The 18,662-nt window shown below is 42.5% G+C and overlaps 1 protein-coding gene across 1 annotated transcript; it reads right to left on the reverse strand.

The window, feature by feature from the left end:
- Positions 1-700: 700 nt before the first annotated feature.
- Positions 701-17,659, reverse strand: LOC5512864 (serum paraoxonase/arylesterase 1). The gene is made up of 7 exons (XM_001633091.3): positions 17,510-17,659; positions 16,798-16,865; positions 14,290-14,345; positions 11,104-11,431; positions 10,403-10,595; positions 10,148-10,223; positions 701-1,589 (listed from the first exon to the last, which is right to left on the reverse strand). Exons 1-7 carry the CDS (start codon positions 17,581-17,583, stop codon positions 1,266-1,268), a joined length of 1,119 nt encoding a protein of 372 aa, XP_001633141.3. The 5' UTR covers positions 17,584-17,659; the 3' UTR covers positions 701-1,265.
- Positions 17,660-18,662: the final 1,003 nt, after the last annotated feature.

Raw genomic sequence — 18,662 nt, forward strand, 5'->3', positions numbered from 1 at the left:
TAAATATTACGAATGGTAACGAATCACTTCCTCAATCACGTGACCAAATTTGTCAGCCAAGAAAAGGTGCTGAGATTTATCGCCATGAATGATTTAAATTATCTAATATTGATTAGACTAAAACATGTCGACCACGTGATTCAAATTATTAGACAATCGGAAAAAGATCGATATATACCATGAATATTTTTCCATTGTTTTTCGTTAATGAGGTAAATTTGACCTACATGCAACGATGAAATCTGTGCAGAAAACGGCCCAAAATGCCTCATTATCGAAGAAACAATGGGAAAATATTCATGATACCATATCTCTCTTGATTTTCAGAGAAAATCCTACAAAATCACATATTGATTAGGTTTACTTTAAAGTAATTAGACAATCGGATAGAAGATTATCGATTTATAATACCATTTTAAAAGCCGTCCTTTTCGTGTGCCGTTCCAAATGCAAATGAACGTAGGACAATCGAAATGGTTCATTTACATGCACTTGCATTTGAAACGGTACATGAAAAGAAAGGCGTTTAAACTAGGCCTTAATGAGGATCCTTAGAAACGCCCCCCTAAACCTATGGGCCTGATGTACGAATACGATTTTTTGACGCAGAATTCGGTGAAACGTGGTAGCTGTCAAATTGAAAATGTTGATAAATTTTGCACGTAAAAGGGACAAAGCAAAAAATCGACGAATAGGTGTGTGTGTTTTTAAACTTTTTTAATTAAAAAATGATAACAAACAATTACACAAATAACACGGACACTGATTTATACAAAGCTAAGATTGGAGTATTATACGCTAGGACCCGACAACAATTCATGTGGTAACCCAGCATGAAAGGAAATGAACGTAAAATAGGGAGAATTGAATAAGTCTTATAAAATGAGCCAATCAGCCACAAGATTGAGGTGTGTTTTGAGGTGTGGGGAAATCACCGAGTTGGTGTCTCATCCTAGCATATTTATAAGACCAAATAAAGTCAAGGTGATGCTAAAATATGCTTGATAATCGAGCAACTTTGGAAACTAAACTCCCCATGTACAAAATGTACATGACTACATTAGATTGCTCTATACAGAGTGATATTAAAAATAGTCGATGTTTACACCAAAGGGTGATGGTTACAAGTATTTCAGAAATAGTTTTAAGGCTCTTACAAAGTTTTCCAAGAAATCACTTTTCTGTCACACAATAAACATCGGGTACAACACAAACAGTATCAATCCAGTTGAGACCTTACGATGATGCCAGCTTTCAACGCGGGCTCAATAAGGCCCCAAATCACAGATGAGAAACTTATCAAATATCGCCGCCACTGCAAATTTCCCGTCATGCCTTGTAGCAGAAGTCGATCCTCTGACCTCACTTCCGTTATTAGCGTAAACTTCTCGGATGTCGTAAAACGGAAACGGATCTCCTTCCGCATGCTCTTCGCCAAGTTTGACGCTGACCACTTTAGAGGGACACTGGTGGTCGAGGTTTGTCGAAAAAGTTAAAAAGTCCAGAACGCGCGGGAATACGGAAAACCACAGGTCCCCCGTGAGCTTATCCACGTTGACGTTATCCAACCGGTAGCCGATGTCTATTTCCTGAAAAAAAAATACAGATTTTGAGCTGTCGAATACAATACAGTATCATTACGGTACGGTATAGTACAATAATCTTATCTTTAGGAGGTTACATTATAACTCTTTATAGTCTTGAAGTCAAATATGCTTACAGGTTTTTTAACTAATGGCCCTCTCTACTTATACAAAAACTCGACAGGATTATGGGGTCTGGCATGGCAATTCCAAGATGAAAAGGACACACATGAAATATTCGCATGAATATTCGCGCTAACATATTGATGGAAAAAGAAAAAAAAAGAAAGAAAAAACTAAGTGGAGTAGCAACGGAAGTTGACAGGGTGGTGAGAGTATTTTCGGGATTCGTGATTGACCCTAAATTAAATCCGTGATTCATGAAAAGCCTAAAAATAAATTCGTGAATCGTGATCGAGTACTCTATCGTGATCCGTGATTGGCGGGTATTTCTACTTTCGTGACTCGTGATTTCGCATGGCTAAATTCGTGAAACGTGACCGTAGACGCCGAGAATAATTAAAACACAAATACATGTAAAAGATGTCCGAATAAACATGACTTTTCAAAAATCCGTTCAAATTGAAACCCGTTTAGTAGCCCGTTCAAAGCGTGCGATCGATCTGATCTTTGGCGAACATAATCCCCAATGCTCCTAGTTTGCAAATTCTGAAATAAACATTAGATATTAAATATCAGCGAGGCGTGACGCACGTGCAAATGAAATCGCCGTTTTAGGAGTTTGGAACAAAATCTAAAATACTGTAGTTGCAAACCACTCCATTTTGTGTATACGAGGTCAGTCCAACTTGATGCCTTATATGGCAAGTGTACCACGGTCCACGTTTACAAGTCCAACTTGATGTCTTATATGGCAAGTGTACCACGGTCCACGTTTACAAGTCCAACTTGATGTCTTATATGGCAAGTGTACCACGGTTCACGTTTACAAGTCCAACTTGATGCCTTATATGACAAGTGTACCACGGTTCACGTTTACAAGTCCAACTTGATGTCTTATATGGCAAGTGTACCACGGTCCACGTTTACCAAGTCCAACTTGATGTCTTATATAGCAAGTGTACCACGGTCCACGTTTACAAGTCCAACTTGATGTCTTATATGGCAAGTGTACCACGGTCCACGTTTACAAGTCCAACTTGATGTCTTATATGGCAAGTGTACCACGGTTCACGTTTACAAGTCCAACTTGATGCCTTATATGACAAGTGTACCACGGTTCACGTTTACAAGTCCAACTTGATGTCTTATATGGCAAGTGTACCACGGTCCACGTTTACCAAGTCCAACTTGATGTCTTATATAGCAAGTGTACCACGGTCCACGTTTACAAGTCCAACTTGATGTCTTATATGACAAGTGTACCACGGTCCACGTTTACCAAGTCCAACTTGATGTCTTATATGACAAGTGTACCACGGTCCACGTTTACAAGTCCAACTTGATGTCTTATATGGCAAGTGTACCACGGTCCACGTTTACAAGTCCAACTTGATGTCTTATATGGCAAGTGTACCACGGTCCACGTTTACAAGTCCACTTGATGTCTTATATGGCAAGTGTACCACGGTCCACGTTTACAAGTCCACTTGATGTCTTATATGACAAGTGTACCACGGTCCACGTTTACAAGTCCAACTTGATGTCTTATATGACAAGTGTACCACGGTCCACGTTTACAAGTCCACTTGATGTCTTATATGGCAAGTGTACCACGGTCCACGTTTACAAGTCCACTTGATGTCTTATATGACAAGTGTACCACGGTCCACGTTTACAAGTCCACTTGATGTCTTATATGGCAAGTGTACCACGGTTCACGTTTACAAGTCCAACTTGATGTCTTATATGGCAAGTGTACCACGGTCCACGTTTACCAAGTCCAACTTGATGTCTTATATAGCAAGTGTACCACGGTCCACGTTTACAAGTCCAACTTGATGTCTTATATGGCAAGTGTACCACGGTTCACGTTTACAAGTCCAACTTGATGTCTTATATGACAAGTGTACCACGGTCCACGTTTACCAAGTCCAACTTGATGTCTTATATAGCAAGTGTACCACGGTCCACGTTTACAAGTCCAACTTGATGTCTTATATGGCAAGTGTACCACGGTTCACGTTTACAAGTCCAACTTGATGTCTTATATGGCAAGTGTACCACGGTCCACGTTTACAAGTCCAACTTGATGTCTTATATGGCAAGTGTACCACGGTCCACGGTTACAAGTCCAACTTGATGTCTTATATGGCAAGTGTACCACGGTCCACGTTTACAAGTCCAACTTGATGTCTTATATGGCAAGTGTACCACGGTCCACGTTTACAAGTCCAACTTGATGTCTTATATGGCAAGTGTACCACGGTCCACGTTTACAAGTCCAACTTGATGTCTTATATGGCAAGTGTACCACGGTCCACGTTTACAAGTCCAACTTGATGTCTTATATGGCAAGTGTACCACGGTCCACGTTTACAAGTCCAACTTGATGTCTTATATAGCAAGTGTACCACGGTTCACGTTTACAAGTCCAACTTGATGTCTTATATGGCAAGTGTACCACGGTCCACGTTTACAAGTCCAACTTGATGTCTGATATGGCAAGTGTACCACGGTCCACGTTTACAAGTCCAACTTGATGTCTTATATGGCAAGTGTACCACGGTCCACGTTTACAAGTCCAACTTGATGTCTTATATGGCAAGTGTACCACGGTCCACGTTTACGAGGTCAGTCCAACTTGATGTCTTATATAGCAGGCGGACCACGGTCCACGTTTACAAGTCCAACTTGATGTCTTATATAGCAGGCGGACCACGGTCCACGTTTACAAGTCCAACTTGATGTCTTATATGGCAAGTGTACCACGGTCCACGTTTACGAGGTCAGTCCAACTTGATGTCTTATATGGCAAGTGTACCACGGTCCACGTTTACAAGTCCAACTTGATGTCTTATATGGCAAGTGTACCACGGTTCACGTTTACAAGTCCAACTTGATGTCTTATATGACAAGTGTACCACGGTCCACGTTTACAAGTCCAACTTGATGTCTTATATGGCAAGTGTACCACGGTCCACGTTTACAAGTCCAACTTGATGTCTTATATGGCAAGTGTACCACGGTCCACGTTTACAAGTCCAACTTGATGTCTTATATGGCAAGTGTACCACGGTCCACGTTTACAAGTCCAACTTGATGTCTTATATGGCAAGTGTACCACGGTCCACGTTTACAAGTCCAACTTGATGTCTTATATGGCAAGTGTACCACGGTCCACGTTTACAAGTCCAACTTGATGTCTTATATGGCAAGTGTACCACGGTTCACGTTTACAAGTCCAACTTGATGTCTTATATGACAAGTGTACCACGGTCCACGTTTACAAGTCCAACTTGATGCCTTATATGACAAGTGTACCACGGTTCACGTTTACAAGTCCAACTTGATGTCTTATATGGCAAGTGTACCACGGTCCACGTTTACAAGTCCAACTTGATGTCTTATATGGCAAGTGTACCACGGTCCACGTTTACAAGTCCAACTTGATGTCTTATATGGCAAGTGTACCACGGTCCACGTTTACAAGTCCACTTGATGTCTTATATGACAAGTGTACCACGGTCCACGTTTACAAGTCCAACTTGATGTCTTATATGACAAGTGTACCACGGTCCACGTTTACAAGTCCAACTTGATGTCTTATATGGCAAGTGTACCACGGTCCACGTTTACAAGTCCAACTTGATGTCTTATATGGCAAGTGTACCACGGTCCACGTTTATAAGTCCAACTTGATGTCTTATATGGCAAGTGTACCACGGTCCACGTTTACAAGTCCAACTTGATGTCTTATATGGCAAGTGTACCACGGTCCACGGTTACAAGTCCAACTTGATGTCTTATATGGCATGTGTACCACGGTCCACGTTTACGAGGTCAGTCCAACTTGATGTCTTATATAGCAGGCGGACCACGGTCCACGTTTACAAGTCCAACTTGAAGTCTTATATAGCAGGCGGACCACGGTCCACGTTTACAAGTCCAACTTGATGTCTTATATGGCAAGTGTACCACGGTCCACGTTTACGAGGTCAGTCCAACTTGATGTCTTATATGGCAAGTGTACCACGGTCCACGTTTACAAGTCCAACTTGATGTCTTATATGGCAAGTGTACCACGGTTCACGTTTACAAGTCCAACTTGATGTCTTATATGACAAGTGTACCACGGTCCACGTTTACAAGTCCAACTTGATGCCTTATATGACAAGTGTACCACGGTTCACGTTTACAAGTCCAACTTGATGTCTTATATGGCAAGTGTACCACGGTCCACGTTTACAAGTCCAACTTGATGTCTTATATGACAAGTGTACCACGGTCCACGTTTACAAGTCCACTTGATGTCTTATATGACAAGTGTACCACGGTCCACGTTTACAAGTCCAACTTGATGTCTTATATGACAAGTGTACCACGGTCCACGTTTACAAGTCCAACTTGATGTCTTATATGGCAAGTGTACCACGGTCCACGTTTACAAGTCCAACTTGATGTCTTATATGGCAAGTGTACCACGGTCCACGTTTATAAGTCCAACTTGATGTCTTATATGGCAAGTGTACCACGGTCCACGTTTACAAGTCCAACTTGATGTCTTATATAGCAGGCGGACCACGGTCCACGTTTACAAGTCCAACTTGATGTCTTATATGGCAAGTGTACCACGGTCCACGTTTACAAGTCCAACTTGATGTCTTATATGGCAAGTGTACCACGGTCCACGTTTACAAGTCCAACTTGATGTCTTATATGGCAAGTGTACCACGGTCCACGTTTACAAGTCCAACTTGATGTCTTATATGGCAAGTGTACCACGGTCCACGTTTACAAGTCCAACTTGATGTCTTATATGGCAAGTGTACCACGGTCCACGTTTACAAGTCCAACTTGATGTCTTATATGGCGAGTGTACCACGGTCCACGTTTACCAAGTTCAACTTGATGTCTTATATGACAAGTGTACCACGGTCCACGTTTACAAGTCCAACTTGATGTCTTATATGGCGAGTGTACCACGGTCCACGTTTACCAAGTTCAACTTGATGTCTTATATGACAAGTGTACCACGGTCCACGTTTACAAGTCCAACTTGATGTCTTATATGGCGAGTGTACCACGGTCCACGTTTACAAGTCCAACTTGATGTCTTATATGGCGAGTGTACCACGGTCCACGTTTACCAAGTTCAACTTGATGTCTTATATGACAAGTGTACCACGGTCCACGTTTACCAAGTTCAACTTGATGTCTTATATGGCAAGTGTACCACGGTCCACGTTTACAAGTCCAACTTGATGTCTTATATGACAAGTGTACCACGGTCCACGTTTACAAGTCCAACTTGATGTCTTATATGGCAAGTGTACCACGGTCCACGTTTACAAGTCCAACTTGATGTCTTATATGGCAAGTGTACCACGGTCCACGTTTACAAGTCCAACTTGATGTCTTATATGGCAAGTGTACCACGGTCCACGTTTACCAAGTTCAACTTGATGTCTTATATGACAAGTGTACCACGGTCCACGTTTACAAGTCCAACTTGATGTCTTATATGGCAAGTTTACCACGGTCCACGTTTACAAGTCCAACTTGATGTCTTATATGGCAAGTGTACCACGGTCCACGTTTACAAGTCCAACTTGATGTCTTATATGGCAAGTGTACCACGGTCCACGTTTACCAAGTTCAACTTGATGTCTTATATGACAAGTGTACCACGGTCCACGTTTACAAGTCCAACTTGATGTCTTATATGGCAAGTGTACCACGGTCCACGTTTACAAGTCCAACTTGATGTCTTATATGGCAAGTGTACCACGGTCCACGTTTACAAGCAAGTGTACCACGATGATGTCTTATATGGCAAGTGTACCACGGTCCACGTTTACAAGTCCAACTTGATGTCTTATATGGCAAGTGTACCACGGTCCACGTTTACAAGTCCAACTTGATGTCTTATATGGCAAGTGTACCACGGTCCACGTTTACAAGTCCAACTTGATGTCTTATATGGCAAGTGTACCACGGTCCACGTTTACCAAGTTCAACTTGATGTCTTATATGGCAAGTGTACCACGGTCCACGTTTACCAAGTTCAACTTGATGTCTTATATGACAAGTGTACCACGGTCCACGTTTACCAAGTTCAACTTGATGTCTTATATGGCAAGTGTACCACGGTCCACGTTTACAAGTCCAACTTGATGTCTTATATGGCAAGTGTACCACGGTCCACGTTTACAAGTCCAACTTGATGTCTTATATGGCAAGTGTACCACGGTCCACGTTTACAAGTCCAACTTGATGTCTTATATGGCAAGTGTACCACGGTCCACGTTTACAAGTCCAACTTGATGTCTTATATGACAAGTGTACCACGGTCCACGTTTACAAGTCCAACTTGATGTCTTATATGACAAGTGTACCACGGTCCACGTTTACAAGTCCAACTTGATGTCTTATATGGCAGGTGTACCACGGTCCACGTTTGCAAGTCCAACTTGATGTCTTATATGGCAAGTGTACCACGGTCCACGTTTACAAGTCCAACTTGATGTCTTATATGGCAGGTGTACCACGGTCCACGTTTACAAGTCCAACTTGATGTCTTATATGGCAAGTGTACCACGGTCCACGTTTACAAGTCCAACTTGATGTCTTATATGGCAAGTGTACCACGGTCCACGTTTACAAGTCCAACTTGATGTCTTATATGGCAAGTGTACCACGGTCCACGTTTACAAGTCCAACTTGATGTCTTATATGGCAAGTGTACCACGGTCCACGTTTACAAGTCCAACTTGATGTCTTATATGGCAAGTGTACCACGGTCCACGTTTACCAAGTTCAACTTGATGTCTTATATGGCAAGTGTACCACGGTCCACGTTTACAAGTCCAACTTGATGTCTTATATGGCAAGTGTACCACGGTCCACGTTTACCAAGTTCAACTTGATGTTTTATATGACAAGTGTACCACGGTCCACGTTTACAAGTCCAACTTGATGTCTTATATGGCAAGTGTACCACGGTCCACGTTTACAAGTCCAACTTGATGTCTTATATGGCAAGTGTACCACGGTCCACGTTTACAAGTCCAACTTGATGTCTTATATGGCAAGTGTACCACGGTCCACGTTTACAAGTCCAACTTGATGTCTTATATGGCGAGTGTACCACGGTCCACGTTTACAAGTCCAACTTGATGTCTTATATGGCAAGTGTACCACGGTCCACGTTTACCAAGTCCAACTTGATGTCTTATATGACAAGTGTACCACGGTCCACGTTTACAAGTCCAACTTGATGTCTTATATGACAAGTGTACCACGGTCCACGTTTACAAGTCCAACTTGATGTCTTATATTGCAAGTGTACCACGGTCCACGTTTACAAGTCCAACTTGACGTCTTATATGGCAAGTGTACCACGGTCCACGTTTACAAGTCCAACTTGATGTCTTATATGGCAAGTGTACCACGGTCCACGTTTACAAGTCCAACTTGATGTCTTATATGGCAAGTGTACCACGGTCCACGTTTACAAGTCCAACTTGATGTCTTATATAGCAGGCGGACCACGGTCCACGTTTACAAGTCCAACTTGATGCCTTATATGGCAAGTGTACCACGGTCCACGTTTACAAGTCCAACTTGATGTCTTATATGGCAAGTGTACCACGGTCCACGTTTACAAGTCCAACTTGATGTCTTATATGGCAAGTGTACCACGGTCCACGTTTACAAGTCCACTTGATGTCTTATATGGCAAGTGTACCACGGTCCACGTTTACAAGTCCAACTTGATGTCTTATATAGCAGGCGGACCACGGTCCACGTTTACAAGTCCAACTTGATGTCTTATATGGCAAGTGTACCACGGTCCACGTTTACAAGTCCAACTTGATGTCTTATATGGCAAGTGTACCACGGTCCACGTTTACCAAGTTCAACCAAGCGCACACGAACGCTCAATCTCCTCTATTGCCCATCCACCAAAACAGAAGGGTTAGGCACGCTTTAAAGTTGTGGTGACTAGCATAGATTTCGAATCTTTTTACTCAAAAAACATAAAGGAGGTTTTGGCCAGAGCTGTACGTAGCTCATTCAGTTTAAGATCGACTTTCTTATAAAGACACATACGCGCGGTTTACACGGTTTACCTGAGCAAGACCTCTTTCTTATAAAGACACATACGCTTGGTTTACACGGTTTACCTGAGCAAGACCGCTTTCTTATAAAGACACATACGCACGGACTACCTGAGCAAGACCTCTTTCTTATAAAGACACATACGCGCGGTTTACACGGTTTACCTGACCAAGACCTCTTTCTTATAAAAACACATACGCACGGTTTACGCGGTTTACCTAAGCAAGACCGCTTTCTTAGACACATACGCACGGTTTACACGATTTACCTGAGCAATACCTCTTTCTTATAGACACATACGCATGGTTTATACGATTTACCTGAGCGAAGAGGAGTTCATTATCCTTCTGTCTTCTGTAGATCTTAACCTTCTCGTGTGTATTGACGAAGACAAGCCTGTACAAGCAAGAACAAGCAAAATGATCGTACGTCAGTTGTGGAACAACCATAGGATAATCACAGCCGGCATGGCGAGCCACAAGACTCCAATACCTAATGGTGGTATAATTTGTCCCGAGGGTTAACGTGATGAAATGTAGTTAACACGTGACAGTCACATGTACGTTTTCATTCACCTTTCATCCCTAATAGCGATACCATTTGGCTCCTGCAATCCACCAATCACGTGGGTGGCACGTGATGTGCTGCCGTCATAGTAAACGACACCACTTCTCAGAAAATAGCCCAGCAGGGCCATATCCAGCATGCGCAGAAACTGCTGGTCAAAGTGATGGTAGTCGTCATTTGTGACGTAGAAACTGTCGGGCCCTAAATGGAGTTAATCATTTCATTCAAGTACATAAAGGCAATTGAAGATAATGGGCCGCATAATGTATAGTAGCAAATATGAGAGATAGCAGTCAAAACAGGGATTTGCATGAGAAAATGTTTGTTATTCAGGCCCGTAGCCAGGATTATGAGGGAGGCGGGGGAGGGGGGGGGGGGGTTCGTTTAGCAATAAAGCGGAGCATTTTCTGTTAGGTAGCTCGTCCTTCCTTGCAGTGATACTTATTTTTCCTTCATTAGAGCGAACCTTCCAGTCGAGTGGGCACCCCCCCCCCCACCCCCCCTCAAAGCCTACGGGCTTGTTATTTATGTTGTAGTTGTTTGCTTTTGTTGTTGTTATTATTATTTCGCTGCTGTTGTTGGTATTATTCATTATCCTTTTTGCTGTTGTTATTGCTGTTGTTAGGTTGCTGTTGACACTTTTGTTTTTCTGTTGCTGTTGTTGTTATTGTTATTGTTGTAATTGGCTGTTGTTTTGGTCACTACTTACCTGTTGCGGCTACATCATTAGGACTGTAAATCAACTCATGCCACACTGACCGGCGAAACACAAGCGATACAGCTTCCTGATCAAAGTCGAAAATCTCAATAGCTTGTGCATCTGGCCTGTGATTGACAACGAAGATGGACACCACCCCTGTGCGTGGGTCAGTGTAGAGCGACAAGCCGTGTGGGTTGAATCCTGTCACGTTGAAACCATAAAGAGACATCTCGACTGGGGCCTTATCTGAGTGGTTCATGTTGAATGTGTAGATTCGTCCCTTGCGGGCCTCTATTCTAGGGTCAATGGGAAGTCCCCCAACATAGTACCGAAGACCCTAAGGAAAGCCAACAGCAATAAAAAAACAACTAACACAGAAAACAATCAGAAACTATGTTACTACTAATTTCTATCTGAATGTGAACTTTAGAAGCACACTAGCATACACACATTGGCACCAGTCGGGCCAAGACGGGACGCTAGCACAGTCTATTACCCGTGCAGTTCGGCAACCATGGACAGCTGTTTCGTCCTTATTAGGACTCGTCAGCATGGCATAGCCGGTTTGCCTCAGTTAAACTTCATCGGCAAAAAAACTGCAGGGCGACTTCGACTCGGGCGAAGTGCTTTAAACCACAGCTTAGATCCATGTGGGATCTAGAGCTGCGACCGGGCTAGCGTGATGCCAATTGTGCGGATCACGCATGCGACCTTTGCTAGTCTAAAACTCCGTCGGATAGCCAAACTATCCTTGCGAGTATGTATACATAAATGTGAACTTTAGAAGCACACTAGCATACACACATTGGCACCAGTCGGGCCAAGACGGGACGCTAGCACAGTCTATTACCCGTGCAGTTCGGCAACCATGGACAGCTGTTTCGTCCTTATTAGGACTCGTCAGCATGGCATAGCCGGTTTGCCTCAGTTAAACTTCATCGGCAAAAAAACTGCAGGGCGACTTCGACTCGGGCGAAGTGCTTTAAACCACAGCTTAGATCCATGTGGGATCTAGAGCTGCGACCGGGCTAGCGTGATGCCACGCACAATTGGCATCACGCTAGCCCGGTCGCAGCTCTAGATCCCACATGGATCTAAGCTGTGGTTTAAAGCACTTCGCTCGAGTCGAAGTCGCCCTGCAGTTTTTTTGCCGATGAAGTTTAACTGAGGCAAACCGGCTATGCCATGCTGACGAGTCCTAATAAGGACGAAACAGCTGTCCATGGTTGCCGAACTGCACGGGTAATAGACTGTGCTAGCGTCCCGTCTTGGCCCGACTGGTGCCAATGTGTGTATGCTAGTGTGCTTCTAAAGTTCACATTTATGTATACATACTCGCAAGGATAGTTTGGCTATCCGACGGAGTTTTAGACTAGCAAAGGTCGCATGCGTGATCCGCACAATTGGCATCACGCTAGCCCGGTCGCAGCTCTAGATCCCACATGGATCTAAGCTGTGGTTTAAAGCACTTCGCTCGAGTCGAAGTCGCCCTGCAGTTTTTTTGCCGATGAAGTTTAACTGAGGCAAACCGGCTATGCCATGCTGACGAGTCCTAATAAGGACGAAACAGCTGTCCATGGTTGCCGAACTGCACGGGTAATAGACTGTGCTAGCGTCCCGTCTTGGCCCGACTGGTGCCAATGTGTGTATGCTAGTGTGCTTCTAAAGTTCACATTTATGTATACATACTCGCAAGGATAGTTTGGCTATCCGACGGAGTTTTAGACTAGCAAAGGTCGCATGCGTGATCCGCACAATTGGCATCACGCTAGCCCGGTCGCAGCTCTAGATCCCACATGGATCTAAGCTGTGGTTTAAAGCACTTCGCTCGAGTCGAAGTCGCCCTGCAGTTTTTTTGCCGATGAAGTTTAACTGAGGCAAACCGGCTATGCCATGCTGACGAGTCCTAATAAGGACGAAACAGCTGTCCATGGTTGCCGAACTGCACGGGTAATAGACTGTGCTAGCGTCCCGTCTTGGCCCGACTGGTGCCAATGTGTGTATGCTAGTGTGCTTCTAAAGTTCACATTTATGTATACATACTCGCAAGGATAGTTTGGCTATCCGACGGAGTTTTAGACTAGCAAAGGTCGCATGCGTGATCCGCACAATTGGCATCACGCTAGCCCGGTCGCAGCTCTAGATCCCACATGGATCTAAGCTGTGGTTTAAAGCACTTCGCTCGAGTCGAAGTCGCCCTGCAGTTTTTTTGCCGATGAAGTTTAACTGAGGCAAACCGGCTATGCCATGCTGACGAGTCCTAATAAGGACGAAACAGCTGTCCATGGTTGCCGAACTGCACGGGTAATAGACTGTGCTAGCGTCCCGTCTTGGCCCGACTGGTGCCAATGTGTGTATGCTAGTGTGCTTCTAAAGTTCACATTTATGTATACATACTCGCAAGGATAGTTTGGCTATCCGACGGAGTTTTAGACTAGCAAAGGTCGCATGCGTGATCCGCACAATTGGCATCACGCTAGCCCGGTCGCAGCTCTAGATCCCACATGGATCTAAGCTGTGGTTTAAAGCACTTCGCTCGAGTCGAAGTCGCCCTGCAGTTTTTTTGCCGATGAAGTTTAACTGAGGCAAACCGGCTATGCCATGCTGACGAGTCCTAATAAGGACGAAACAGCTGTCCATGGTTGCCGAACTGCACGGGTAATAGACTGTGCTAGCGTCCCGTCTTGGCCCGACTGGTGCCAATGTGTGTATGCTAGTGTGCTTCTAAAGTTCACATCTATCTGAATGCCTGTCAAAATATGTTATCAGGTTTATGACACAAAAAGCATTCCTCACTTTTAAACTTGCAACTGAATACCCTCGCCCCAACTCTCCCTCAATGCCCCCCCCCCCCCCCCCCCATCTCTCCCTGGATGGCCCTCCGATCTCTCCCTGGATGGCCCTCTCATTTCTCCCTGGATGGCCCTCCGATCTCTCCCTGGATGGCCCTCTCATTTCTGGATGGCCCTCCGATCTCTCCCTGGATGGCCCTCTCATTTCTCCCTGGATGGCCCTCCGATCTCTCCCAGGATGGCCCTCTCATTTCTCCCTGGATGGCCCTCCGATCTCTCCCAGGATGGCCCCCCATATCTCCCTCAATGCCCCCCCCCCCCCCATCTCACTGTGGATGTATCTCCTCCTTGATTTCCCAGGAAGAAAGGCTAGAAGAAGTAAGACAGATGATGGAGCACTTACCGAGGTGAAAAAGCCAATACCATTAGGTAGCACTTCCACGTCTTCTGCACCGTCAACTACACATGTGTCAATAACACATTAACTACACACAATAACACATCATGTGTAATACCACAGGTCAAACATTTTATGTGATGCACAAGTAAATAACACATGAAATGGCCATGATAACTCATCATGTGATACCACTGGTCGATAACACACTATGGTATAACTACACTACACTTGATAATCACTCAATAACACATTACACATGCATAATACCACAGGTAATAATACATCAACTACACATGAGAGACCAACATTCAATAACAGACATATAATTTTTGCGATTATATTACCAATATTGGTCCTTCCTTAGCTGCTAAGCTACCTCAGTCTTTATTGTCGCATACTAATTTCTTGAGAAATAGTCTTACCAACTCTGTATTTTTTGAAAACACTAATCACCAGGAGATTGCTGATATTTGCAATAGTTTACGCTCGGGCACTGCCGCGGGACATGATGGCGTTAATATGGATGTTGTAAAAAACACCTTTGACTTAATTTCGATGCCTCTGTCTCATGTTATTAATCTTTCTCTTGAACATGGCATGGTTCCCAATGATTTAAAAATAGCCCGTGTAGTTCCTCTGTTTAAAACTGGTGATCAGATGTTCTTCGTTAATTACAGACCTGTCTCTATTTTACCAGTTTTCTCAAAGTTTTTTTGAAAAAGTAGTATACAAACGTTTGTACAATTTTTTTGTTGATAATCAATATGGCTTCCGCAAACATCATTCAACACTGCGCTGGCTCTTTTACAACTTTATGATAAATTGTCAGCTGCTATTGATAACAGGGAATATACCATAGGTGTATTTATTGATCTTTCTAAGGCTTTCGACACAGATAATCATTATATTTTATTAGAAAAACTTCAGCATTATGGAATTCGTGGAATTCCTTTGAAGTGGTTTGAAAGTTACCTCTCAGAGAGGCAACAGTTTGTTGATTATAGTGGCAATTCCTCATCCCGTAAGTACGTCAATTGTGGTGTGCCACAAGGGTCCGTACTGGGCCCATTGCTTTTCCTTATTTATATTAATGATCTTTGTAACGTATCGAACGCCTTAGATTTGATTTTGTTTGCTGATGATACCAATTTATTTTTTTCTCATAAAGTCCTAAATACTCTGGTTGCTATTGTTAATGAAGAATTAGGAAAACTCACGGATTGGTTCCTAGCTAATAAGTCATCTATCTATCAACATAAAAAATCTAATTTCATGATATTTAGGCCGAAACAAAAAAGGCAAACGCTTGATGTGATTAAGGTGTCCATTGGCTGTCATGATATTTCACGCGTTAATAAAACTGTTTTCCTTGGTGTGGTCATTGACGAACACCTCACATGGATTCCGCATATTTCAAATGTTGCTAGAAAAGCCTCTAAAGCCATTGGCATCATATTCAAAGCAAGCTTCTGCCTTCCCAAACGTTCCCTTCTTACGCTGTATTACTCGCTTGTCTATCCATATTTTGATTATTGTGTTAGTGTTTGGGGTTCAAAGTACCATACAAATCTCGATCGCATCCGTAAGCTTCAAAAAAGAGTGGTGCGAGTTATTTCTGGAAAGTCATTTCTTGATCACCACTGACCCTTTATTCAAAGATCTTAAAATTATTAAATTTGACTGTATTTATTTATTGCATATTGGTAAGTTAATGTTTCAATTCAAATTCGGTCTTTTGCCGATAATAGTATGTTTTAACAGTATGTCTCATCTAAACAGTCAAATTCATAATTATAATACCAGAAACGCATCACTCTATTCCTAAGTGTAGAACATGTAAGAAAATTTGGCGTACGTTTTCAAGGACCTAAATTCTTCAACTCCCTGGACAAATCTATTCAAACTGCTTCCTCGTTTTCTTCTTTTGTTTCTCGGCTTAAATTGTTTTTAGTTGCTGCTTAATTATTATTTTTTTCTCGTTTTTGTTTCAACTCCCTTTTTTTCTATTATATTTGTGCCCCTAGCTGTGTGTGTGTATTTTTTTTATATATAACCACATATTTCAATATTGAGTAGACGCCATGAACTTTTAAAAATATTAAGCTATTAAGAGCAGACGGGGATGACCATCTCGTATAAGCCTTTGGCTTTTTATGGTCTTCACCGCCACCTAGTATTATTTTAGAAAATTATGTATAATGCAGCTTATTTGAACAGTGTGGCGAAATAAATAAACTGAAATAAACTGAAGTAACTTAGGCAGAATAGATGCAAGTATGTAAAATATACAATACGAATAAAAATAGATCTTCGATGGGAAATCAATGCAATTCATTCTCCCAAAGCCCATTTCCCATATCCCCAAAAAGATACAGAATAATAGCAAAATAATTAGAATAAATTACACTGCAAGCAAAAATTATCCAAGACCTCAAAACCTGGGCAAGTCTGCTAGCAGAGTCACGCTTATGTTTGGATGTCACACATGGCTACTTGTCACGCAATACTCACCATCGAATACAGTGCATATTCCAGGAGCGTGATTCAACACTTTAGGCGTAAACAATTCAAGGCGGACTCTATATAGGAGATACTAACGTTATTATATTATCAGCATTTGATACAAACAAAGCGTCGATGTGATACTAACGTTAATAGTTTTCTCAGCATTTGAAACAAACAAAGCGTCAATGTTGCTCATAGAAAACAACTCGTAGCTGGCTATATGAGTATTCCATACAGAAAATCAAATAAAGGAAGACTCAGTTATTTTATTCTTCTACGAAAAAAATAAGCATTGGATTTTCTCCCCTAATTCGACCGAATTGGCAACTCGATAATTTGAGGGATCAATGCAATGTATATTTTAAACATACAGAGAGTAACCACAAATACTTGTCCCCAGAGGTCATGTCCTATGTCGTGTCCTACGCTCCGGTCACCATTCAAATTCGCCCGACTGTGGCGAGGACAAACCGCATAAACGACTTTGTGTCATTTAAATTTCAAATGTATTAATTATTATTTGTGTCCAGCTGACGGGCCCTGTACTTCAGCCCTTGACTGCAAAAGGGAGGAATAAACCATTGATTCATTCATTCGATTCATTCATTAGAGTGGGGCTTTCACACCTCGATTTATACACCCAAGTAGACTTTACTTACTATTCATTGATGTAATTAGTATCTTGTGTGCTACTAGCGTTGGTTTACATTTTACTCACGTGGCCCGTAAGACGAAGGCGGCGAGAGCCGTGAAAACGAAGACAGCAAAGAAGTCTAACCGACGAGCCGCCATCTTGTCACGACACAGGAGTCACAGCACAAAAGTCACAACACAAGTCACGCTTTACGGTTCCATCATCGCCACGCGTGACTCCTTTATAAATATTATTATTGTCTCTTTTAATCATTTATTTAATCATTCAAACAAAATACCAAATGTTGCGCTTTGAGCTCGAGTGAAAAGTCTAAGGGTTCTTGCCAGAGATTAAACGAGCTTAACGAAAACTCGGCAAATTTTCGATTGCATTAATTTCCGTCACTAGTCACAGGTTCTAAGACAAGGGAATTTTGAATTTTTTATTCTGAATAATATAAAACATCAGGAGTCGTTCTTTGTTACGTTCATATATTTGTAGAGCACAAGGCATACTTAATTATTTATACTTACGTCCAAAAGAACGACATTGACATTGTCCGTATCCACCAAGCTTTTGATGTCATGTCCTGCTTGCCATCTACCCTGGTCCCAGAGCCTCGAGCGTTCTCTCTATTCCGTGGCCAGCGAGGTCGAGACGCACTAAATAGAGAGACGCACGAGGCTCTGGAACCAGGGTACTCGCCATCAGCCCTCGAATCAGACTTTGCACGATAAAAATCCACGAATCTTATTATCAAAACTTCTTAGTTCATGTAGTACTGGATTGTTTAGGTTAAAAATCCACAAATCTAATTATCAAAACTTATTAGTTGATGTAAGATAAAAAAAGACACAGATCTGTTTTTCTATCAAAACTAGATTAGTTATCGGCCGCTTTGTTGTATTAGGGATCATAAACGAATTGACCGTTCTCACCTAACAACATTGCGAGTGTAAGACTAACGATCGAGACTGCTTATTTAGGAGGTTATTTATCCAATTCAGTCTTAGAATTACAAATGGAAATCTGAGAAAATATATCAAGCCTACCCTTCTTCAATGTGTGCACCTTCAGCGATTTTCAATATTCTACGAACTCTAGTCAATAATCTCCAACTGTTTTCTGTTTTCTGTTTTCGTTGCGAGGAAGGTGGTGTGATTGGAATCCAATTCAAGCGGATTAGCTGTTGGGAGATGGTGGTAGACTGTAATGCAGGCGTTTACGCGGTGTTTTC

The sequence above is a fragment of the Nematostella vectensis genome, chromosome 14, assembly GCF_932526225.1.
Source record: "Nematostella vectensis chromosome 14, jaNemVect1.1, whole genome shotgun sequence".
NCBI lineage: Eukaryota > Metazoa > Cnidaria > Anthozoa > Actiniaria > Edwardsiidae > Nematostella > Nematostella vectensis.

Coding starts and splice junctions, on each gene's coding strand:
- LOC5512864 (XM_001633091.3), bottom strand. CDS start 17,583: ATGGCGGCTCGTCGGTTAGACTTCTTTGCTGTCTTCGTTTTCACGGCT. Junction 10,596..11,103: donor TAATGATGTAGCCGCAACAG/GTAAGTAGTGAC, acceptor AACTCCATTTAG/GGCCCGACAGTTTCTACGTC. Junction 1,590..10,147: donor ATGAACTCCTCTTCGCTCAG/GTAAATCGTATA, acceptor TTTTTTTTTCAG/GAAATAGACATCGGCTACCG.